The 24,935-nt window shown below is 39.1% G+C and overlaps 1 protein-coding gene, 1 long non-coding RNA gene and 1 other non-coding gene across 5 annotated transcripts in view; 2 read left to right on the forward strand and 1 right to left on the reverse strand.

Annotated features, from left to right (window-relative positions):
* Positions 1-18,307: 18,307 nt before the first annotated feature.
* On the forward strand, positions 18,308-19,275 carry LOC100988883 (uncharacterized). The gene is made up of 2 exons (XR_158267.6): positions 18,308-18,711; positions 19,076-19,275. It is a non-coding gene; the product is annotated as an uncharacterized LOC100988883 (long non-coding RNA).
* On the forward strand, positions 18,764-18,894 carry LOC112439720 (small nucleolar RNA SNORA24). The gene has a single exon (XR_003027958.1). It is a non-coding gene; the product is annotated as a small nucleolar RNA SNORA24 (small nucleolar RNA).
* A 194-nt stretch (positions 19,276-19,469) lies between the features above and the next one.
* PRSS12 (serine protease 12) overlaps positions 19,470-24,935 on the reverse strand; it is a 74,749-nt gene continuing 69,283 nt past the window's right edge. Inside the window, exons 12-13 of one of the 3 annotated variants that reach the window (XM_034959062.3) lie at positions 22,285-22,565; positions 19,470-21,644 (exon numbers count right to left, since the gene is read on the reverse strand). In XM_034959062.3, coding sequence (XP_034814953.1) covers positions 21,490-21,644; positions 22,285-22,565 — 436 coding nt within the window. In that variant the 3' untranslated portion in view covers positions 19,470-21,489. Of the gene's footprint in view, positions 21,717-22,284; positions 22,566-24,935 lie in introns of all 3 variants that reach the window. The other 2 variants (XM_003830071.6, XM_034959063.3) reach the window with 2 other exon arrangements.

Raw genomic sequence — 24,935 nt, forward strand, 5'->3', positions numbered from 1 at the left:
TCTGCTTAACTCAGTCTACCAATTGAAATGCTAATCTTATCCAGAAACACCATCATAGCCACACCCAGAAATAATGTCTCACCAGCTATCTAGGTACCCTGTGACCCAGTCAAAGTTGACACATAAAATTAATCATCACATTTACTTAGCAATCCCTTTCAAGGAAGTCAAACCACATTTTACAAATTAAATGCTCACAGCATAAGGTCTCCAAGATATTGTTAGAAAGAATGTATTTGCCCACATTTTACCATACAGAAAAGTGAATTACACTGAATAAAATGTGAGATAGTTCGAAAGCACCCAGAATCTGTGACAAATCTTACAAAACTGTCTACATTAAGCTGCTTCTTGGTTTTGAGGGAATACATTAAGTGTAGGAAATGCCTGCTGTCTACATTTCTGATGCCAAAATGCTCTATTTCAAATCAGAAACTGAAATGGAAACCAGACCTTGCTCTTAAATATTATACATAATTTATACAGTTGGACCAAAGAAAATGAGCCTTCTCTATTTGATAAATAATATTCTGAATCTAAATTTTTTTCAATTTCAACCACATTAAACAGAAATGCAAGCTCAACATGCTATATACTCCTAGTGCTTTAGTGTATCATTTCAGAACTTACTGTAAATCCTTCAAAGCAAACAAAACTTTTAAAAGCCCACAAAACAAATATACTATCAAAAATAAAGCTTGCTTCACATATAAATGAATAAATTGACAAAATTTTAATAATTTAAAGATTATAATTTTAAAAACAATAAAAAGCTATGAAAATATAATATTGATAAATTCTCCCTCCCACTTGTGATCATCCTGAGAAAACCATACTGTTTTCATTCCCAGTTAATTACAGGGATGTCCTCAGTGCAATCAGAATAGCAAAAAAGATAGATTGGACTATAATTGAACATTTGTTCTTTACTAAGTAACATTGGGTAGGTGACTTTTCTGATCTCAATTTACACATCTGTCAATGGAAGTCACATGTGATCACTGGTAAGGAGGGGGAATGCTTTTCTCCCTGCTTTGTTTAACATGTTCCAGTAGATAAATTATTGTAACATGTGATTCTGTCTCTGATCTACTCTCCCATAGAGGAGGAACCAATGAATTATCTAAGTGGTAAAACTGGAAGCAGAAATTCCGCTTGAATAGCTCAACCTATCTCCCTCACTTCTCTTTGGGATCTACCTGCAAAGATAAGCCACCCTGGTCCTCTTGGCCTGTGTTAAGTTTAGCAGACACTGACGTTTATTTAAAGCCACAAACAAAACCAAAAGAAGAGCTAAAAACAAAAATAAAAACACAAATACATGCTCAAAAATTAGGAAGATAAGCAAGAATGTGAGAAACAGTAATATAAATGAGCTAAATGTCTCCCCCTCATGTGGGGAGCCAACAGATACTGCTTAAAGTTGAAAAATTAATAAAGGTAAAAGCGTAATTGGAATTATGAAGATAATCAGCAGAGCTTAAACAAATGGTAAAAGCAAGTTGCCTTTGATAAGTGGGACCAGAGTGCTGGACCTGGGAAAAGTATTTAAATTTTTATTTCCAAATGCATTAATTGCTGTACTTGTATAACAACAATAATTTGTCATTTTAAAGATCAAGACTGTAAATATTCAGGACAAACTGTGTCCAGAAGGAGGACCACAGAAGCAAGAAATCTAAGCAGCATCAGATACTGGATATTATCCAAGAGATTAACTAATAAACAGGACCTCTGCTATGGTGTAGTGTCAGCACTACAGTACAAGAGTTTCAAAATATATCCTGTGGATCTTGAGCAGACCTCAGTCCTCTTCAGGGGGTCTGCAAGGTCAAAACGATTTTTATAATAATGTGAATTCATTATATGCCTTCGTCATTGTGTTGATATTGATACTAACGGTGCAATAACAATAATGGGTAAAACTGCTGGTGCTTTAGCATAAATCAAGCCAGTAGAATTAATCTGTACTATTGTATTCATCATCATCACACACTCATTTTTTAAAACAGTGTCACTTATGATTTGACAAAGCAGTAAAATTATTGATATTATTACATTTCCACACTACAGTATATGCTTTTTAATCTTCCGTATGACAAAATGTGAAGTGTGCCTGAAGCATGTCTGCTACATACTGAAGTAGGTGGTTGTCTTGAAAAAAAAGCCCTTGAGCAGCTGTTTGAGTTGCAAGTGGAACTAGCCACTTTATTCATGGAACATCCTTTTTACTTGAAAGAATGACAGAGAATTATGGTTATTCAGACTTGAGCAATTGGCAAATGTTTTCTTAAAACTGAACGAAGTGAGCCTCTCACTTCAACAAAAAACAATTGACAGTATTTCTTGCCAATTATAAAATTTCAGCTTTCAAGTAAAAATTAGAATTTTGTACAACTTGTATTGCTACCATGAGCTTCACAGCATACTCATATTTAAAGATCTTTCTGATGAGATTGGTGGTGATATTAAAAAACGTAATTTTCTAACATTATATAATAAAAGGTGTCAATGTTTGAAAGATCAGCATAACTCAGTAAACCATTTTCCAAAAAAGCAATGCATGAGGTCACAAAACACATATACATAGTATACACAGTATACATATACATAGCATAATCGTTATAATAGTGAAAGGTCTATTCTCAGAGTAAGATAAACCAGTAGATTTTAATGTAGCACAGTATGAACAGTTCATTGATTTATTTCAGATTCCACATTGCAAAAATATCCTTTAAGACAATAGCACTTGTCAATTTTGAATGTAGTATCAAAGAAAAATATCCACAATTATCTGAAAAGGCTATAAATATATACTTTCTTTTCCCACATATGGGTATATAAATATATACTTTCCTTTCCCATACACATAAGGGTATGAGGCCAGATTTTCTTCATATACTTCAACAAAACAACCTATCAAAATAAATTGAATGCAGAAATAGATAGGAAAATCCAATCTCTATTAAGCCAAACATTAAAGAAATTTATCAAAATGTAACACAATGCCATTCTTCTCATTTTCTTTTGTTTTGGGAAACATAGCTATTTTTTCTTTAAAACTATAGCTTTATTATGGGTTTGTTCTTGTTATTTTTTAATGTTTTTTGATTTCTCCATTTTAATTTCTAATAAATTAAATATTAAAAACTATAACTCTATAATATCTATATAGTTATCTATAATATTGATAAATTTATCTATAATATTGATAAATATAATGCTTTTGTTTTATAAACAAAAGCCCTTTGGGGTTCTCAACAATGTTTAAGAATGTAAAAGGATCCCCAGACTAAAAAGTATGAGAGCCATTGGCATGGGAGTTGGAAGTAACTTAAGTAGCTAAAGCCAAGATTTACACCATAAACAATAGGCTAGAAAGAAAATAAGTGGGAAGCCAGACTACACCTCCTCTCCACCACCTTCCCACTCTACTCCCAGAATGGAGTCGCCTGGCTAGAGATGAAGGAATACTGCAAAAAGGAAAAGAGAGGTAAATTCAAGTTTGGGTTTCTTCTCCCCCTGCCTTCCTCCTCGACACCAAGCTGAGCCCTAAAAATGGAGGATGAGAGATCTTTAAGTCTGAGGATCAAACAGTAGAGAAAGCTGTGCCCTACTTTCCATTTAAAACTCTGCAAAGCAGCAACCTCCTCCGTGTACTCTGCCCACCAATGGTGAAGGCCCTCCCTCCAAGCAGTAGAGATAGCTCATGGTATCCTAGGTATAAATACATAGGTTTGCACAAGCTCCACAGTGGCACAGGAGAACACATAAAAGTTCCATTTCTCCAGATAAGCTGCAGGAATCACCAAGAACAGCCTTTTAAATCCAAAGGGACCTGGCAGCTGGGACAAAGACGGCATTGAATAACCTGCACAGATTGATGACTACGGGCCATGAAAGGAGCCTAGACCGTGGAATCTAGAGATCACTTTACAAAGACTGAACCTGTTGAGGTTCATCCAATGCCAGCAGAGGAGAGATGATGGCTGAGAACAGATGTTACCCTACCACTTCATGTCCACTGCCATGACCACCTTTGGAAGAAATGGAGAGAACAATCTTGACTTTGGGTTTTCCTAAAAGATATTTTAAAATCATATCTTGAATGGGGACAATTATTAAAAACTAAAGAAAGCTCTATTTTGGACAGGTTGTGAATTATGGAATTTTTACGCACTACATAACCATTACATTTCAGGTCCAATTAGCAACAATGGATACTCAGGGAAAAAGGGCACTCAGCTAGGGTTTGAGGTTAGTGATAGGCTCTGCCTCAGTTAAGATGATCCAGTGTACACACAGTGATGTAGTCAGGGTTGAGTCTGCAGGTGAGGTACATCTGTGGATTACCATCTTCCTCCAAAAAACCTATTCCATTCTTGTGGTAGACACACTCTAAGAGTGATGATGCCTTTATATGATCCTATCTCCTTGAGTGTAGGCAAGAACTGTGAATACTATAGGATAGTGAATCCCTTGGTTAGCAAACCCCACATTTGATCTGTCAAGAAATCCTGTTGGCTCAATCTTCACTTCTATCCAAAACCAACCACTTCTCACCAAATCCAGGGCTGCCACCTCATTCTAAGATGCCATAATCAGCTGGGCGCGGTGGCTCACACCTGTAATCCCAGCTCTTTGGGAGGCCAAGGCGAGTGGATCACAACGTCAGGAGATTGAGACCATCCTGGCCAACATGGTGAAAGCCCATCTCTACTAAAATTCAAAATAAAAAATTAGCCGGGTGCGGTGACACACACCTGTAATCCCAGCTACTCAGGAGGCTGAGGCAGGGGACTCACTTGAACCCAGGAGGCGGAAGTTGCAGTGAGTCAAGATCGCGCCACTGCACTCCAACATGGCGACAGAGCAAAACTGTGTCTCAAAAAAAAAAAAAAAAAGATGCCATAATCTTTATCCTGGTTATCCTCCCTACTTCCAGGTATCTATACTACAATCCGCTATCAACCCAACATCCAGGGTAATCCTGAGAGGTGACAGCATGCTGGCAGCCCTCACTCGCTTTCGGCGCCTCCTCAGCCTCGGCGCCCATGGGCCTCGGCGCCCATTCTGGCCGCGCTGAGGAGCCTTTCAGCCTGCCGCTGCACTGTGGAAGCCCCTTTCTGGGCTGGCTGAGGCCGGAGCCGGCTCCCTCAGCTTGCCGGGAGGTGTGGAGGGAGAGGCGCGGGCGGGAACTTGGCCCGCGCGCCGCGCTTGCGCGCCAGCGCGAGTTCCGGGTGGGCGTGGGCTCCGCGGGCACCGCACTCGGAGCGGCTTGGCCAGCCAGCCGGCCCCGCCGGCCCCGGGCATTGAGGGGCTTAGCACCCGGGCCAGCAGCTGCGGAGGGTGCGCCGGGTCCCCCAGCAGTGCCGGCCCACCAGCGCTGCGCTCGATTTCTTGCTTGGCCTTACCTGCCTCTCCGCGGGGCAGGGCTCGGGACCTGCAGCCACCCATGCCTGCGCCTCCCCCGACTTGGGCTCCTGCGCGGCGGGAGCCTCCCCAACGAGCGCCGCCCCCTGCTGCACCGCGCCCAGTCCCATCGACCGCCCAAGGGCTGAGGAGTACGGGCGCACTACGCGGGACTGGCGGGCAGCTCCACCTGCGGTCCAGGTACAGGATCCACTGGGTGAAGTCAGCTGGACTCCTGAGTCTAGTGGGGACTTGGAGAACCTTTCTGTCTAGCTAAGGGATTGTAAATACACCAATCAGCGCCCTGTGTCTAGCTCAAGGTTTGTAAACACACCAATCAGCACCCTGTGTCTAGCTCAAGGTTTGTAAACACACCAATCAGCACCCTGTGTCTAGCTCAAGGTTTGTAAATGCACCAGTCAGCACCCTGTCAAAACGGACCAATCAGCTCTCTGTAAAACAGACCAATCAGCTCTCTGTAAAATGGACCAATCAGCAGGATGTGAGTGGGGCCAGATAAGGGAATAAAAGCAGACTGCCCTAGCCAGCAGTGGCAACCTGCTTGTTTGGGTCTTCTTCCACGCTGTGGAAGCTTTGTTCTTTTGCTCTTTGCAGTTACTCTTACTGCTGCTCACTCTTTGGGTCCACACTGTGTTTATGAGCTGTAACTCTCACCATGAAGGTCTGCAGCTTCACTCCTGAAACCAGCGAGACCACGAACCCACCAGAAGGAAAAAACAAGCTGCGAGACCAGGAAAAAACTCCGAACACATCCGAACATCAGAAGGAACAAACTCTGCACAAGCTGCCTTTAAGAACTGTAACACCCACCGGGAGGGTCCGTGGCTTTGTTCTTGAAGTCAGTGAGACCAAGAACCCACCAATTCCGGACATAATCCTTTTACAAATTAAATCAAAGCACTTTAATTCCTGCAATAGCTCTACTTTTTATGCTACGGTCCTTATAGTGGCCTGCAAGGCCTTACATGATGTGGTATTCATCACCTTTCTAACCGCAGCTCCTCTTTTCAAACTCTCATTCTGCAACAGTTGCACTGGCTCCCTTGCTGACTATCTTATTTAAGACATTCATGTTAACATGCCCAGAAATATCAATGTGGCTAACTTCTACACTGTAGTTCAGTCTTTGCTCAGATGTCATTTTCTCAATAAGGCCTACCCTGACAACCTTACATAAAATTTCACCCCTTCCTCCCTTCCCTGACTCCTGATTCCTATTACTCCGAACTAATCTTTTTTGAACCATAGCACTTAAAATCTTGTAACTAATTCTGTAGTTTACCAATTTTATTAGATCTTTTGTCTTCTCCTACTTGAATAAGCTTCTCGAAAGCAAACTATTTGTCTTTTCTTTCATCAATATATCCCCACATCGATGGGTCTAGTCTCTGAAATAATAAGTGCTCAATAAATACTTGTTGAATTAATTTAACAATAAGTAACTGGAAAAGACATGACAGTTTTAACATACATATGTTCTTATATTTAAGTGCTAGAAAAAAGTATAACTTTTCATAAAAATCAATAAATTCGATTAACAAAAATATATATTTCCCCAATCATACAAAGACTTAAAACTGTCTTCTAAATAACAAAAAATAAATTCAATTTTAAATAATAATTAAAATTAGCAAAATAATTATTAAATGTAGGACAAAAAAACAAAACCTCTAACTTTTAAATGATAATTACCAGATAATTCTTATAAGTTATCCTAACAATAATACCAAAAGGAAGATACTGCTGGTTTCCTTCTACAGATGAGGAAACAGGTTTGGAATGGATAGATAATTTTCCCAAGGTCACACAAGTAGCAAAGCCCAGACTTATTTTATACCTAGTATCATTTTTCTCCCTTTACACACAACACCAGTTAAGAGCATGGGCTCTGAGCCAGTGAGACTACATTCAAATCCACTTCAAACCTTAGGTTAATTACATTATTTCTCTGTGCCTCAATCTATTCATCTGTAAATTAGAGACAGTAATTGTATAGCGCTCATACAATTGTTAGGATTAAATGAGTTAATGAGCACATAAGTACTCAATAAACATTAGTTATCACCATTACTACTATCTCCCTTAGAGACTGTAAATAATTGTAGTCAGGTGCAGTGGCTCACACCTGTAATCCCAGCACTTTGGAAGGCTGAGGTGAGCAGATCACCTGAAGTCAGGAGTTGGAGACCAGCCTATCCAACATGGCGAAACCCCGTCTCTACTAAAAGTACAAAAATTAGCCAGGCGTGATGGCGTACGCCTGTAATCCCAGCTACTCGGGAGGCTGGGGCAGGAGAATCACTTGAACTCTGGAGACGGAGGTTGCAGTAAGCCGAAATCTGCCACTGCACTCCAGCCTGAGCGTCAGAACAAGACTCTCAAAAAAAAAAAAAAAAAGATACTGTAAATAATTATTTTCAGAACCCTTTTGTGTTATTTTATATAATTTACTTTCTTAGTCCTTTTCAGTAAGTTCTGTTCAGTGCTATAAAGAATGGTGGGTATTTCAAAATTCGTATGGCTTTTATCAAATTTAAGTCCTCAATTGCAGAGATTTCTTTCTAGACCTTCTGTTTTCTAAGAAATACTGCCCATTTACATAAATTATCATCCTGATAAAAGGGTTTTAAATTAGAGAAATACAAAAGTCACTTATCTGGTTCTATTCTACTTAGTTTTCTATAGTTTTACTTATATAATTAAGAAATAACTACTAACACGTCTTACATATTCAGTTGAAGGTTTTTTTAATGATTGTTCATTTGGAGATGAAATATATTTATTTTTCTCTCTATAGTGTAAGTATGACATTTATTTTAAACTTTTTGTTTGAAATTTTACAAAGATGGCAGAAAACAAATCTATAGACCAATCATATTCCTGAATAAAGAGGCACAATTCTCAACGCAGTGTTAGCATGCAGAATCCAGAAACAGGTTACAGGTAGAATACACGGTGACAGAGTGAACTTTAAAGAGTGAATATGGAAAGGCTGCTTGAGCACTGTCCAGGAAGGCAGAAATTAATCTATTCGTTTATGACTTTTTAAATAGACCTTTTGAGGGTGTATGATTAGCTACTGTAAAACTCACCCAGGTGAAGTGTACATCTCATAACTGCTGAGTCATTAATGGAATTGAATAGCCATCATGGCGATCTGATGTCAGAAGATCTCTGACACCCAGATAGAAGGCTGATAGACGGGGTTCCTCATGCCCATTTGAAGATAAGCCCTGCCCCCAACCCAGCCCCAGTCAACCATTGATCTGTTTTCTGTCACTGTAAATTTGCCTTTTTTGAACATTTCATATCAATAGATTCATACAGTATGTAGTCTTTTGTGTCTGGCCTCTTTTCACTTAGTGACATGGTTCTGAGTTTCATCTATAGCATGTATCAGCCATAGCATGTTTTTTTAAAAAAACTTTTATGTTAAATTCAGGGGTATATGTGCAAGATGTGCAGGTTTGTTACAAAGGTAAATGTGTTTCATGGGAGTTTGTTGTACAGATTATTTCATCACCCAGGTACTAAGCCTACTACCCAATAGTAATTTTTCCTGATCCTCTCTCTCCTCCCACCCTCCGCCCTCAGGTAGTCCCAGTGTGTACTGTTCTTCTCTATGTGTCTATGTGCTCTCATCATTTAACTTAAATTGGATTTATTCTTATATAGCATCTGAAGTCTTTTATTTTACGTTTTTTATTTTCTATTTTTTTGGAGATGCAGTCTCACTCTGTCACCCAGGCTGCAGTGCAGTGGCACAATCTCGGCTCACTGCAACCTCCACCTCCCAGGTTCAAGTGATTCTCGTGACTCAGCCTCCTGAGTAGCTGGGATTACAGGCACCTGCCACCACGCCTGGCTAATTTTTGTATTTTTTGGTAGAGACAGTGAAGACCTATTCCAGTTATAAATACTAACTAATAGGAATTAGTTTCAAAGTTTGCCATAGAATTTTTCTCTCTGAAATGATTTCCATTATAAAATTTGAAATATAGTCCTATTGCAGCGGGGAGACTTAATTTAAACTTTTTGGCAAAGAGAGAGGTAAGATGTGCCTGAGGCCAAAAGAGTTAGTCGACTTTGCCGTAATATACTAAGCTACATTCAAAAAAGTTTGCCAGTTTTGCTTAAATGTACTACCCTGCATTCATTTTTCCTTCTGTACATTATGTATAATTTCCCAGAATTCTTTTTCACTTTTATCATCCTGGCTTCCTCATTCAACAAACGTTTCATTGAGCATGTTCCAAAGTACTACTGCAGGTAAGATGAATATGACTACATTCTTGCCCTCCAGTAGACTGGGCAGAAATATTTTATTTCTCCAACAGAATCATTGTCTAGTTTGATATACAGCACATTAACAGTGTATTAACTACTTCAGACAGTAGGAAATGAATTAAATCTCTAATTGATGAATTCAGTATGTTAAAAATCTGTATATCAAGTTCACATATTAAAAAGGTCTGGTGTATTCCAATGGTATGTTTAGAATATGCATCTGGAGAAAGTTGTTCCTTTCTGGTAGAACCTGAAGTTTTCAATATTCACTGTAGACATTCATCATATAAAACTAGAGTCCAGAGGATAGGCTTTTAGAGATACTAGATATGCTGACATTTTCATGTTATTATCCACATATACATTAATACATGCATGCACAATGAACAAATGTATTTAATTCAAAGGGCTTTAAACACATACCTAAATAATAAGGTAACAAATTCAAAGGGATTTAAACATATACCTAAATAATAGTGTAACAGAGCCATCTAGTGGCCACATAAAAACTGTTGTTTCATGTGATTTTGTTTCGTTCCATCAAGTTTTACATAAACGTAAGCTTATCTTCCCACTAATACAGATATTTATAATGCTTATGGATAATGGGCCAAAGTAATTTGGAGCTGGGGTACTAGAGTAAATGTTTGACATCCTAAGACATCTATAATCTATATTGTGTGTAGAAAAAGGAGAATTTTAACAAGTGATCATTAAATTTTCAAATTATCTTAATAGATATGGGATGAAAGCATTAGATGTTTTTAAATTGTTAGTTTATGAATACTCCAAAACAAGATCTTCTCTTTTAATATGCCATATTAAATGTTAAAATAAATAACACTCTTATTTTGCATAAAGGCAAGTAAGCCCAAAAAAAAAAAAAAGCCTCACTAGGAAATAGACTAAAGCAAGTACCACAAGCCATCTTCGAAAGAAAGAAAAGAAAAAGTCAAGCTTTTGAGATGTTAAATATTTAATGAAACAAGTGCAGAATCTCACTGACGTGCAAGCTTCTACAACCAAGTCAGGCGTTCACTCTTAAAGTGCTGGAGGCCAGTTTGAGATCATAGAACACATAGGCAATCCAATTTTTCAGGCTAAACCATAAAAGGCTCACCATGTTGCTTGCCAAACTTTTCAATAAATTTATATTATAAATGCTTCACAATGTCAAACACTTACTCTAAAATCCCAGCTCCAAAATTCTTGGATCACCATCACCTCAAAATTCATGGATCCAACTTAAACCACATTATCAATGTCCCTCACTGTTCTCAAGTATTAGCATCTCTTCTTGTCTAACTTAAATGTCATGGTAAATCAATATAACCAGTCCCTTGCATGCATTCCTTTTCCCTTCTATCACTTTGCTCACTCTCTTGGCAAACTGCAACTTGGTTAACTCCAACTCCCTGTCAGCTCCATACTAGCACCTATGCAGTTGAGCATGATGAAAAGAAAATACACAATCATGCTAGAGATTTGACTTTGAATTCATTACAAGAACTCAAGTGAGCTCCTAATGTGACCGGGGAAACCCACTACTTTTCCAAGTCTATTGATGCCATCTCCTAATTATATTTTTTCCTCTCTCCTCAAATTTCCAACACTCTCTCCCTGATCCTCACTCTCGGTTGATGGCCTGGTTTCCTATTACCCCGGAAAAAAACATTAGTAGATGAGAACATTCAAAGTTCACACCACCCACTCATCCACAAGCACCTGTACCCATGTACTCCTATTTCTATAGATGAACTGCCTAAACTATTATCTTAGGGTAACCCCTACTTTTGTGCACTAGATCCCATCTCATTTCCTAAGCAGTTCATCAAATATCTGCTGCATCATCAATTTTTCCATTTCTACTGGATCTTTCCCATCAGAATACAAACATACTTTAAGTTCTCCTATCCTTTAAAAATGACCCATTCTTGATCCCACATCCCTTTCCAGATATTGCTGCATTTTTCTTCTTTACAGTGTAACTCTTCAAAACAGTTGTTCCGAATCCATGATTTCCAATACTTCTCCTGTTCTCTCTGAAATTACTCTCAACAAGGTCCCAAGTGACCCTCATATTGCTAACTCCAATGGTCATTTCTCAACTTCCATCCTACTTGTATCATAAACAATTGACCACTTTCTTTTGAAAAACTTTTTTGACTTTTAAGGTATCACACTCTGCTGGCTTTTCTCCTTAAATTACTTCTCAACATCCTTTGCAGGTTCCTACTGTTTTTCCTGGTAGATTAATATTGACAGGCTCCAAGGCTCAGTTTCTTATCCTATTTTCTTTTTTTCTTTCTTTTTTTTTTAAGAGATGGGGTCTCGGTTTCATGCTCAGGCTGGAGTGCAGTGACATGAGCATAGCTCACTGCAGCCCCGAATTCGTGGGCTCAAGCGATCCTCCTGCCTCAGCCTCCCGAGTAGCTGGGACTACAGGTGTGTGCCACCACACCTGGCTAATTTTTTAAAAAAATTTTTTGTAGAGACGGAGTTTCACCATTTTCCCAAGCTGGTCTCAAATTCATAGGTTCAAAAGAGTCTTCTCTCTCAACCTCCTAAAGTGATGGGATGGGATTAGAGGTGTGAGCCACTGCATCTGGCTTCTTATCCTACTTTTTATCTATCCTTCCTCCCTTGGTACAATTATCTGATCTCATGGCTTTACATACCATCCATAGTTTGACAATTCACATATTTCTTTCTTCAGCCCAAACCTCTCCCCAGACCTCCATATTCATATATTGAACTCTCTACTCAACACTTCCACTTGGATGCCTAAAAAGCATCTCAAACATAACATACAAAACTGTGCTCCTAAATACTTCTCCCCGAAAACCTGCTCTTCCTGCAGTCTCCATCTCAGCCAATCACCAAAAACCTTAGTCATTTTTCTCATAGCCTATAATCCCTTTATCTTATAACTTTACTATATCCAATCTGTCAGCAAATACTGTCAGCTCTACAATAAAAATATTTTCAGAATTGAATCATTTATTTCTTTCACTGCTACCACTAACCCAACACCAATCGCTCATCTTATTATTGCACTACCCTAACTGTTTTCCCTGCTCTACCATTATCTCCATCGCTACCCTAGAATTTTTCTAAACAGAGCTTTGAGAGAGAACATGTAAATCCTAAGTTAGATCATGTCATTCTACTCAAAACTCTCCAAAGGCTATCCAACTTATTCCAAAAAACTAAAAACTGTATAATGACCTATAAGGCCATAGGTAGCCTATCATTACCTTTCTAACTTCACTTCCTACTTGCTTACCTCATTCCAGCCAAACTGGTCCAAATTTTATTCTTCGAACATGCCAAGCTGAGTTATCTATTCTTTCGTAACAAATTATCCCAAAATGTAGTAGCTTACAACAGAATTTATTATCTCACACACTTTCTGTAGGTCAAGAATCCACGTGTGGCTTAGCTGGATCCTCTGCTACAGTGTCCCTCCCAGGCTTCCATCAACAGCTGGGGCTATAGTCATCTCAGGGCTCAACTGGGTAGGGATCCACTTCCAAGCTCATTCATATGGTCGTTGACAGAATTCAATTCCTCATGGACTACTGGTCTGATAGCCTCAGTTCCTTGTGGGATGTTGGCCAGAGGCAACTCTCTGTTCCTTGCCACACGGGCCTCTCCAACATAGCAGCTTGCTAGATCAAAGCAAGCAATACAGAAAGACACAAGAGGAAGTGGTAGCAAAACACAAGTCAGGTTTTTATACCTGGTCTCACATTTCACCACTTTGCTATTCAAGAGATTACATAAAGGAAGGAATAACATGAGGTGGGGTCACTGGGAACTTTGCCTACTGTATCAAGTATGGCCCCAATGAGAAAGCATTGGTTGCTTCGAATATTCCTCTTCCAAATGTCTGCATGTTTTGCTCCCTCATGTTCTTCAAATTGTTGACCTTGTGTCACTTTCTGAATGACATTTCCCCTGAACACCTTTTTAAAATTGTAATTCCTACCTTCCAAACATTTCTCATCTTCTGTGCTCTGTTTTTCTCCACAGCACTCATTGACGTTAACATACCATATAATTTACATATTGTGATTGGCTTCTACTTTAGTTTAGCTAAGCTAGTCCTACATTTCCCTTCCCTTCCCTGAATAATTCCAGGTTCAGAAAGACCACAGGAGACATTTTGTATGAGACCTGGCAAATGAAAGTAAAGCAGCATACACTTTTTACACTTGGAAGGTCAGTGTGGGGCATCAGGCAATGTTGCAGATCATGCAAGTTATCACTTATCTACTAATTGTCTTGTAAGTGTGGGGCAGTAGCCAGATCTATAGCTTCTTCAGTCATCCCAGATCTTCTGTTTCAACTTCAACAATCCCTAAGTCTGTGACAAAGGGCATCAGCTTCTCTTGCAGATCACCTCCATCATCAAAGCTAAACCCTTGAAACCAGGAAGAGATTGGTCCTGATTCTAGTTCATTCTCATGGATTACAGCTCATTCTTGTAGATGCCAATTTTCCTTGGTCCCTCCACTGCACAATTGTGTAAGGTCAGATTCTACATATATGATTTTAATCATATGTATTTCCTAGTAGTTCTGATTCTGACAGAACTCTAATACTCTTATTTGCATCTGTTTTCTGCCACTAAAATGTAAGCTCCATGAAATTGTTTTAAATTATATTTTGTTTACTCTTTCTAGCCACAGCATCTATGACAGGACCTGGGATATAGTAGAAACTCACTATTTAGTGATGAGAATTTTTTTAATGTACAGTACAAAGAATAAGTATTAAGGATGGCAAAAATGAGATGAGACCAATATTTTCTAATGTTCTAAAAGAAAGATTACTATAAAAAATAATAAGAACTGAGATGCATCTTAAAGGATGAGTAGGAAGAATGGGTAGAATATTCTATTCTATGAAATAGCATGAACAAAAATAGGAATGAGCATGCTAAGTGTAACATACATTGTATGTTGGCCTGGGATGAGGAATTTTACCTGATAATCAGTAGGAAAGTCATTACACTTTCTATAACAAGTGCTTAACATGTAGAAAATATTTCCAGAAATTTAATCTTTCATTAATATACTTAGTTGATTGGAAGAGAGAATTAGAAATGTAGGGAGACAGCTCAGACATATTATCTTAGATTAGCAGTGTGATATGGTTTGGATTTGGATTCGTGTCCCTGCCCAGTGTCGAACTGTAATCCCCAGTGTTGGAGGAGAGGCCTGGTGGGAGGTGATTGGATCATTGATTTGCCCTTGGTGTTCTTGTGATAGTGAGTTTTCATGAGATCTGGTTATTTAAAAGTGTGTTGCACCTCCCTCTGCTCTCTCTTCCTCCTTCTCTGCCCATGTAGGATGTGCCTGCTTCCCCTTCCGCCATGACTGAATGTTTCCTGAGGCCTCCCCAGCCATGCTTCCTGTACAGACTGTGGAACCATGAGACAATTAAACTTTTCTTTACAGATTACCCAGTCTCAGGTAGTTCGTTATAGCAATGTGAGATCAGACTAATACACAATGTAACAATAGAGAAAAGGTAACTATAAAAATAATGTAAACAGTTGTAACTTGGCCACTGTAGAAATCATTAGTGCTATAATAATATATTGAAATACTTCCGATTATCTTCCTTCTAAGCACACAGTAGGATTCCATTTCCCCAGGCTTTTGGAGTTAGGTGTGGCCATGGAACTTGCTTTAGTCCATAAATATGAGTCAAAGTAACATATGTCACATCAGAATGGAATCCTTTAAGAACATAATGACTATTTTCCCTTCTCCCTTTATGTTGCCTAGAACCATTACAAATGGTGAAGGCCTCATTAGCCTGGTCTCTAACATGAACATAAGCATGACAAGAAACAAACCTCTGTTGTTTTAAGCCTCAGAGATTTTGGATCTTCTGTAACTGCAACACAACTTCATCCATCCTGACTGTGACACTTTTAGAATATGTCAACAAAATTTTATACTCCCCTCAAGATGGGCTAATTTCCCTCCCCTTGAATGTGAGCTGGCATTAATAACTAACTTCTAACAAGTGATGGTGTGTAGGCCACAATAAAAAGTGTTGGAGCTTCCTCTCTTGAGTCACTCACTCTGAGGAAAGCCAGCTGCCACAAGAATCATGAGGACAGTCAAGCAGCCCTATGGAGAGATTCGCATGCTGAGGAATTGAGGCTTCCTGCCAACAATGAGCATTAACTTGTCAGGTCTGTGAATGAGCCACCTTGAAAGAGAATCCTGCCGCACCAGCCCCAGTCAAGCCTTCAGATGGCTGCAATGCCAGTCAACATCCTGACTGCAACCTCACAAGATACACTGAGCCAGTTAAGCTGCTCTTACATTCCTGACCAACAAAAACTATTTGAGATAGTAAGTGCTTATTTTTTTTTAAGCTACTAGGCTTTAGGCTAATTTGATATACAGCAATCGATAACTAATACATTGGTTGATACAAAAATATATCAAATACTGAAAATAAAGGATAGGGAAAAATAAGAACTAATTTCTTTGCTTTGAACTTTGAATGATTTGGAAAACATTGTAATGGCACTAACTGTAAGTTACTCAATTATATTCTCAAGTCTTGAGGCAAAGGCCATGTCTGCTCAATAAACATTTGCTGGAGTCTAGTAAATGTTTAACAACTGAACAAGATGTTCAGAACTGACAAGAATATTTTAATATAGATAGGAGGGAACGTCCATCTCCTCTCTTTTGGACACTATGCTTTTTTTTTTTTAACACTAGATCATACTGCAATACACTATACTTTTATTACTGCAGCAAAACCAATTTTTACAGCAGAAGTATCACGCTGCTAGTATACACTGGAAGTTTAGATTTCCTAAGTGTTTTAAGATAGAAATAAGTCCACAGGTTATTTCCTCACTATATTTTCTCCTATTCATCTCAGCATTCATATGACAGATGTGCCATTCTATGTTAAATTTTTCTGATGACTACCAGTTTCAACACTAAACCACAAAAGGAAAAAAGATATAGTGCAGGGAAAAGCATTGTTGAAGAATAAATATTCTATAATGAACTGTTCACTCCATGTATCAAAAGCAGAACTGAAATGTTACCTAGCCATCATTTGATCAGTTCTAACAGGTTCACCTTGCATTCTATCTTTAAAATCCTTAGGCTGGGCGCAGTGGCTTGCACCTGCAATCCTAGCACTTTGGGAGGCCGAGGAAAGAGGATTACTTGAGCCCAGGAGCACAGGAGATCAGCCTGAGGGCAATATAGTGAGGGCTTGTCTTTCAAAAAAAAAAAACCTTAAAAAAAAATTAGCCAAGTGGTGGCACACGCCTAGCAGGAGGCTCGCTTGAGCCTAGGAGGTGGAGGTTGCACTGAGCCAAGATCATGCCAACTGCACTCCAGGCTAGGCAACAGAGCAAGAATGTTTCTAAATAAATAAATACATAAAATAAAATCCTTAAGCCAATCTTCATTTACCAACCAATTTTTAATTCTTTTATTTGTTACCACATTGTCTCTCCTGAATATCCTAAGGCTCAAAGCCTTGGTTTGAATACAGCTAAATTCACTGGGTTTGATCTCAAGTCAAACTTAGAAATACTGTCATCTCAGCCACAAATTTCACACTAAAGTAGATAGAACCCACTACTAAATCACTACTTTGTCTTAAAATGAAAGTATAATAGACTGTAAGGTTATAATTGCTTTTTTAAGTTAAACTTTGTTTTACATTTACAGAAAATTTGCAAAAATGGAGTCCCCACACACCCTTCATCCAATTTCCCCTACCATTAATATCTTACAATACCATGGTATATCTGTCACAATAAAGAAATCGGTATTGGCACTATTACCTAAATTCCACACTTTGTTCAGATTCGCTAGTTTTCCATTAATGTCCTTTTTCTGCTGGAGATCCCAGCCAGGATACTACATTACATTTAATCATTATGCATCATTTTCTCTGGCATAATAGTTTCTCAGACTTTTCTTGTTTTTGAGTAGTGATTAGGTAATTTGTAAAATGCTAACCAGCGATCTCAGCTCACCATAACTTCCGCCTCTCGGGCTCAAGAGATTCTCCCACCTCAGCCTCCCGAGTAGCCGGGACTACAGGCGTTCACCACCACACCAGGCTAATTTTTGTATTTTTAGTAGAAACGGGGTTTCGCCATGTTAGCCAGGCTGGTCTCCAACTCCTAACCTCAAGTGATCCGCCCGCCTCGGCCTCCCAAAGTGCTGGGATCACAGACGTGAGCCACCGCGTTCGGCCCCTTTTTCTAATATTGTCTAAAATAAGTATCCTAAACAGGAAATACCAAAAAAATCCCCCTCGCTTTCGTGACCTACACCGGTAAGCGTCAGGATCTTTCGCTATGCGAGAACCTTTTGGCTCTCGTATGTGCGCATGCGTCTGGATCCGGAGCCAGGTGACCCGCTCAGACGTGTGCGGGGGAGGAGGGAAAGGAGCCGCGAAGGGGGTGGTAGACCGAACAGGTGGAGCCGCGGCGGGGCTAGGCGGGGCGGGGAGTGAAACAGCATAGGCTCCGCCCCTCGCGGCGCTTCCCCCGGAATAGCGTCATCAGTTCTATAAGAGAGCGTGTGCCGAAGGCCTCGGCCTTTCACATTCGGGAAGCGTCGGGATTAGGTGAAAGTACGTAGTTGTCTTTCGTAAGTTAAAATAATAATTGGGCCGAAACTTACTGCCTTACCTAAAAGGCAGCGCAGTCAGGATATTGGTAGGTCGGGGGCGGCTTTGGAAACCCTTAAGTTTACATGCATGCGCGGACTTGAGTGCTCATTAGGTCGCCGGGCGTCCACGTGCAGCCCTGGACCCTGAACCCCGGCGTGCGTGGGCCGTGGGCCCTCGGGGAAAGGTTCCGTGCACTCGGGGACTCCGGTGAAGCCTGTTAAGCCGTCTGTGTCATGTGGCCATCTTGAGTCTACTCTGTCGCTCTTGTGCCCTAGCACCCCGAGAACCGTCAGTTTGAGCCAGATGGTGAGTAATAACCTGTAGCAGTTTGGTTGCTGGTTAATTCTGGATTGTGAATCTCCATGTATCTTTGGGACCTGTCAGCCGTGGCAGTCTCCCTTCCTAGCCATGGAAGAGCATATCCTTGTTTATTGGCAAAGCTGTCACCATTTAATTGGTATCAGATTCTGACTTGCACAAGTAACATTCACTGTTAAAAACCGAGTTAATCTGAAACGCCTTAGCGCCAGGACGTTGGAAAGCTAAAGTTGGCCCGTTTTGCTGGCTTTTGTAGTTTGAGTTAACAACCAACTGAATTAGCTGATAAGATCTCAAAACAGTGAGGTAAGTACACAGCTCGGAGTTTTATAATGCTTTTTTTCTCTTGCAGACTATCAAGAAATCGAAGTGGTAATGGGCGAAGTTTATTCAGCATCCGGCAATGGACTTATCGTAGTTGGGGAAACGGGTGTTCCGAATAATATCCTGGAAGTTATCAGGACACCTATTTTAAATATAGGCCTGAATTTTGTAAAGTAATATTTAAGGTGGTCCGTGATAATTAAATAAAATGCTTAATTCATGTGGCTACTCATTGTTCCTTGACTGAGTGATTAATAGACGGAAAGGTAGTTAATAGCATAATACCTCCTATTTAGTGTTACACGCTCATGTGGAAGTAGTGTGAGTACAGTTCTAAGGTAATTGCAGCCTTTGTGAAAAATGTAAAATATAAAAATTACCAGGCTACCCCCAAGGGAGACAGCAGACTCTTTTTAAACCATACAAAAATTTAAGGCAGTTATACAAGGTGGAAAATTACGTATTTATTTACACAAATATGCACAGAACACTTGTATCTTTCAAAAGTCACACTTAAGACATAGTAAAAGCATGTTGTATGAACCATGTATTCTTAAGGATTGAGCAAACTGCAGGCTGCTTGCTGCCTTTTAGGTTTGCCAGTTCCTGATCTACTTGAAACATAGATGTTGCTTGCTCCAACACTAGTTTAATTATAAGGGCAGCCTGTGAGAAAGTTTCAATAGACATTTTTCTCACCTATATTGCACGTTTTTCTGAAGCCCTTGTGCAAGTGTGTGTGCCATGTGTAGCTCTATTTACATATAAACGCTGCTTTAAAAGTGTATCAAAATCATGAGTTTTTACAAAAGTTTTTAATGCTCTTCTGCATTATATGCAGCATTGCAAATCTGCAAAGTAGTAAAACTATAAAGCACCTTTAGGTTTGCACCAGTTATTACAGAAATGGGGATTTGTGAAAAGGATGTAATTTGATGTAGAAGGGCAAAGTCCTTTAATGACTGGCATTCAAGAGGATTACTTAAAACAATTTGTAAGTTCATGCTAACCTCTTCCCTATATTTATACTACTGGGGCCTGGGGAAGGATCCATGACATGGAAGTATCTTGAGTGTGCCTTTTAAATTTGAGCATTACTGCTAAGAATGTTCTGTAAAGGTGCATAGTTAAGCAGCTATCCCTTAACTCTTGGAGAAATAGCCATAGGGAAACCAATCATTTAGGTAGGAGAACCATGGGGAAAAAAATCCAGCATTTTTTCTGGAGTTTGGAATCAGTTTCACCAACTGGTCTCACTTTGAGGCAAGCCTGTTTTCCCCCATTTGAAAACAAGGGCTGCTACCATAAGATCTACTGGCCTTTTGCAAATTGTCAGTGATGTGCAAAGCTGCCTAATGCAGTGTCTGGCATATGTTATAACTGCTGTTATGTATTAGAACTTTTCACTGTGTAGGCCAGGAAAGCATTTTGACTAGTATATTTTAAGATTGGATTGTATCAGGTTGGGCTTGGGAAAACCTGCAGGTATAAGTCAGTTACAGGGAAGTGTCAGTGGGTGGCACTCTTACATCATGGTTGGGGAACGTGGACTGTGATGAGGTGCTTGTTAAAAGCAAATATAGTAGATATGTTAATGTGTTGGATAAAATAGGTTGTATGTCCAGCTGGCATTTAGTTACCAGAAATCCTTTCAAATTTTGCTAGTTTATACGCTGTAGGTAGAAAGTATTTTTATCTTATGGTTTCTGTAGCACTTGGTACTCAACAAGGATACTTGTTTCCAAATATCAGATCACTTTGAGAATATATTGTGACAGGCAGATGTCCTTGAGGCTTTACTACTCCTATTCAGGCCTAAAAGTTTATAGTGGAATTCCTTAACCACTGATTTCCTCACTTGACAAAGGCTACAGAGAATATGAAGATTTCTTGTCAAGTCTTTCGAAAAGACCTAAGCATAAATATGCCACTCATGAGTGTAGTAAAGGGTACCGCATTTATGTCAAATGTGGGTATTTAATATGATTTCAGACACCATTGATTCAATTAAAAGGGGTTCTCAGTTCAAATGTAAAAATGATCTTTTGTAAAATCAGCATAGAATGATTTTGAGAAATAGGCAGGGGATAGATGAGGCTTAGAATAAGTCACTCCAGTGAAATTAGGGTAGAAAATGTTCATTTAAGGATTATCACTTCCACTACACTGAGGCCTCTGAAAATGTTCACAAATTTCTCAAAAGCAGCAGGGGGTACACAATTTTTTACCACAACACAAAGCAAAAACATAGATCTTGCCATTTGTTGTCATCTGCTGAGTGCTAATAGTGGGGGTTCAAAGTTTTCCATTTGTTTAAATGCTGCTTTGAAGTTTCCATGAAGAACTACAGTTTGGTGACACTTTTTATCCAAGGTACAAAGGCTGAGACTTTGGTATAAACACCAGGAGAATCCTTGACTCCACAGCCATACCCCCAGGAGGTCACCCCATACACCACCCAGCTCTCTCCGGGCCGTTCACACATGAGTGGTCCTCCGCTGTCTCCCTGGCAGCTGTCCACACGTTTGTGTTCATGGAGGTTTCCAGCACAGAGCATTCTCCCTGTAAACCGACCCTTATAACGTTCTTCACAAAACCTTTTAGGAAGTAAGGGAATGGCTGCTTGTTGTAGTGTTCTTGAATAGGCTCGTCCTACTCAGACCAAACATCTGATTAGTGGCATTCCAGATAACCATCGCAACATTTAACAGTTACTGAGCATGTAATAGTTATGAAAATAAAATCCCTGTTGTGGCATTAGTGTAGTTTAAAATGAGCAATGACTAACTGGTATGTACTATTGTTAGCTGCCTTTTTTAATGTTGACACAATCTTAACCTTCACAAATTTCTCAGTACTGAATTGTCTGAGGAATAATGAATAACATTTATGGATTTGTAGAGTAAGATGACCTAAGAAAGCATATTTGTGCAGGCTTTCGTATTTGAATTCTGTATATTAAAAAGCATAGAATGCATTAATGCTGGTTTCGCATTAGCACATCAATTCATATCTACTTCACTGAATTAAACTGAGTTCTCAGTTTATGCTAAAGTTCTCATTAGAACCAACAATACCTCCAGAATATGTCTCAATTACATGCATGCATTTCACACTAAGCAAAATTTCTCCAAATAAGTCTGAATCCATTTAAGATCTTATTGCCCATTGCACACCCAAATATATGGATAATACCAGACACAAAAAGGTGCCCTGCTTTTTTTGATTATGCCTTACCTGTGTCACCCCATCCTGTTATGTAACAGTTGGATGCTGTTTTCTGTGGCCTCTCTCTCCAGAGTGGTAAACAGGCTGGCAAAACATGGCTGCTGAATCTGGCACATTGCTCTTCTGGTCCTTGTAATCTAACCAGGGCTATGTCATAATCACTGCAGTCGGGTCGATACTCCCGATGAATCACAATCTGTTGAACTCCAATTTCTTCCTCAAACTCCTCTGGTACCAGAGTATGATAATCTCCAACCCTAACAGCATAGCTCCTAGTGCTGTTGCCATACCTGAGAGGCAGAGAGTACTAATGAGAGACTTGCTTCAGATACTGAAAATTATTGTCAAGAAGGAAGACTAATGAAGATACAAGCCTTTCTTCCAAATCATCAGCCCCTTTTGTAAATTCAACCTTTCTTTCCATTTATCTGACCCACCATTCCTGATCCTCTACTGCAAACCCATTGTCATAACCTCATCTTCATTTCACTATGTAATCTGTTCTCCAAGAAGGAGCAAATGTGGAGGATGAGTGGAAAATAAAGACTAATCATTAATCTGTCATTTCCCAAATGAAAAGCGATCAAAACAGGAATAGGTCAAAATTATTGTCCTGTGTTTGCCATTTTTGTTGCCCTGTTATTTCCAAGAATTGTTAGTTTGTCATGAAGCTCTGTGAGGGCAGAAACTAACTTTGTGTCCCTCAAAGTACTTAGTACAATCGACTTCACTCTTGCAAGGTGGACTTAAACTCCTTCCCTTTCCTCTAAAGTGAATGCAAACCCAAACTATACTTTCAGATAAACATATATTCCTTCTATCCTTTCCCCTTTTTAAATCTTTATTCAGATGTCACCTCAATGAAGCCTACTTTGACACCCTCATATTTAAAATTGCAACCCATCTTTCTTTTTCCTCCCATCATCAAACACTCCCAATATCATTCATCTCTACTTTTCCTCATTTTTAAGCATCACTTTCTAACAAAACTATCTAATTTACAATTTATTGCATTTATCCTCCTCCCTGCTTGAGTCAAAGCTATTCCAGGTCAGAGATATCTTTGTTGTGTTCACTGATTAATCTAAAACACCTAAAATAGTGTTGTGCCATTAATTAGGAATGCAAAAAATTGATTAAGTTAGTGAATGTTTATTATTAATGTATACTTTCTATATTCCATTAAAATAGAAGCAATATTTACCAGATGGATAGTTCTCAGCCCATTTTTCAGCCATCATACTAAAGTATGATGATTCTGATACCAAACCCACCTAAAGCAGGGTTTCTCAATCTCAGAACCTATTAACATTTTGGACCAGGTAATTATCTGTTGTGAGGGCTGTCCCGTGCATTATAGTGTGTTTAGAAGCATCCCTGGCCCCTATTCACTAGACGCCACTGGTACATGGTACACAAACCCTCCATCCCCAGTTGCGATTACCAAAAATGTCTCCAGACATAGTCACGTGTTCCCTGTTAGGCAAACTGCCCCCAGTTGAGAACCTCTGACCTAGAATGCATGACACAACCCATCTCCTAGTTACTTCCTCTTTTTCACAGAAGACTAGAGCTCCATGCTCATTGCATTCCACTACTTATAACATTCTTAAGACTTAATTTACAATAACTTTTCCTTTGTAGTTCCCTGACTTACTCATCTGCAATGAGTGTATTCTCCACCTCATCTCAGCCACACACTTACCATGTAAAACCTAGACCTTGTATTCACCAGGTAACCACACACCTCTGAAATCTTGATTTCACACATACCGTTATTTCTGCCTTCTGTTTTTACAGCTCTAAAATCCTTCAAACCCATTGGACTTCTATCCTTTGGCCCTACTATTTTTTCATTTTAGTCTTTTATGACTTCCCTTATTATCTGGCTTGGGTTCTACCGTCTACCCATTACAACAATCATTCGAAAAACTACCCTGCTTGTCTTTTACCTGCCAAAACTCCAGCCCTGGTTTCATCAGCTCTACCTATTTTGTGCCGGCATCTAACTGTTAAAGTGGGGAAGCACGCATGTAACAACTTTCACCTTAATTTTTTTTTAACCAAAACTTGGGTCTTTTATTGTTTAGAAGACCTGTACTTGAATGTGAACTTAGAACTGAGTTGGTATTCAAAAGCTTGGCATTTTCTAGTGTCTATTTAAAATAAAACTTCCCACTTCTATAAAATTACTGGAGGTTATGAGATGCCTGAATATTCTAATCCTTAAGTAGGGCTCTGACCATCTCGTATATATAATTAACTGTCAGCGCTCAAAAACTAAAGAGTGCAATAAAGATGATTTGGCTTATATAGCCACCTACTGTTGATCTTTAATATTAATAGTTAATCTGTGATTTCTTGAGACTCAATCTTAAATCATCACATATCTTTAAAGTTCAGAGGCTTTTTAATATATTGTGCCTGAAGTATATGCTCTTATAGCTTCCTTGAAAATTTAAGTAAAATTTAGGATTATTTCACATACTGAACTAAAAAGTAATAGGCATGGAGAGTAATCAAGTACTTATTTTCACTTCTACTTTCTGTGTGCTAGTAATATCACTAGTATATTCATTAAATTTTATTAACAGTACATTCACATATTTAAAGTAAAACCCCAAATGATTTAACACTTTTCCCACAAGAATTATTGTAAA

Source organism: Pan paniscus, chromosome 3 (assembly GCF_029289425.2).
Source record: "Pan paniscus chromosome 3, NHGRI_mPanPan1-v2.0_pri, whole genome shotgun sequence".
In the NCBI taxonomy this organism is placed as follows: Eukaryota; Metazoa; Chordata; class Mammalia; order Primates; family Hominidae; genus Pan; species Pan paniscus.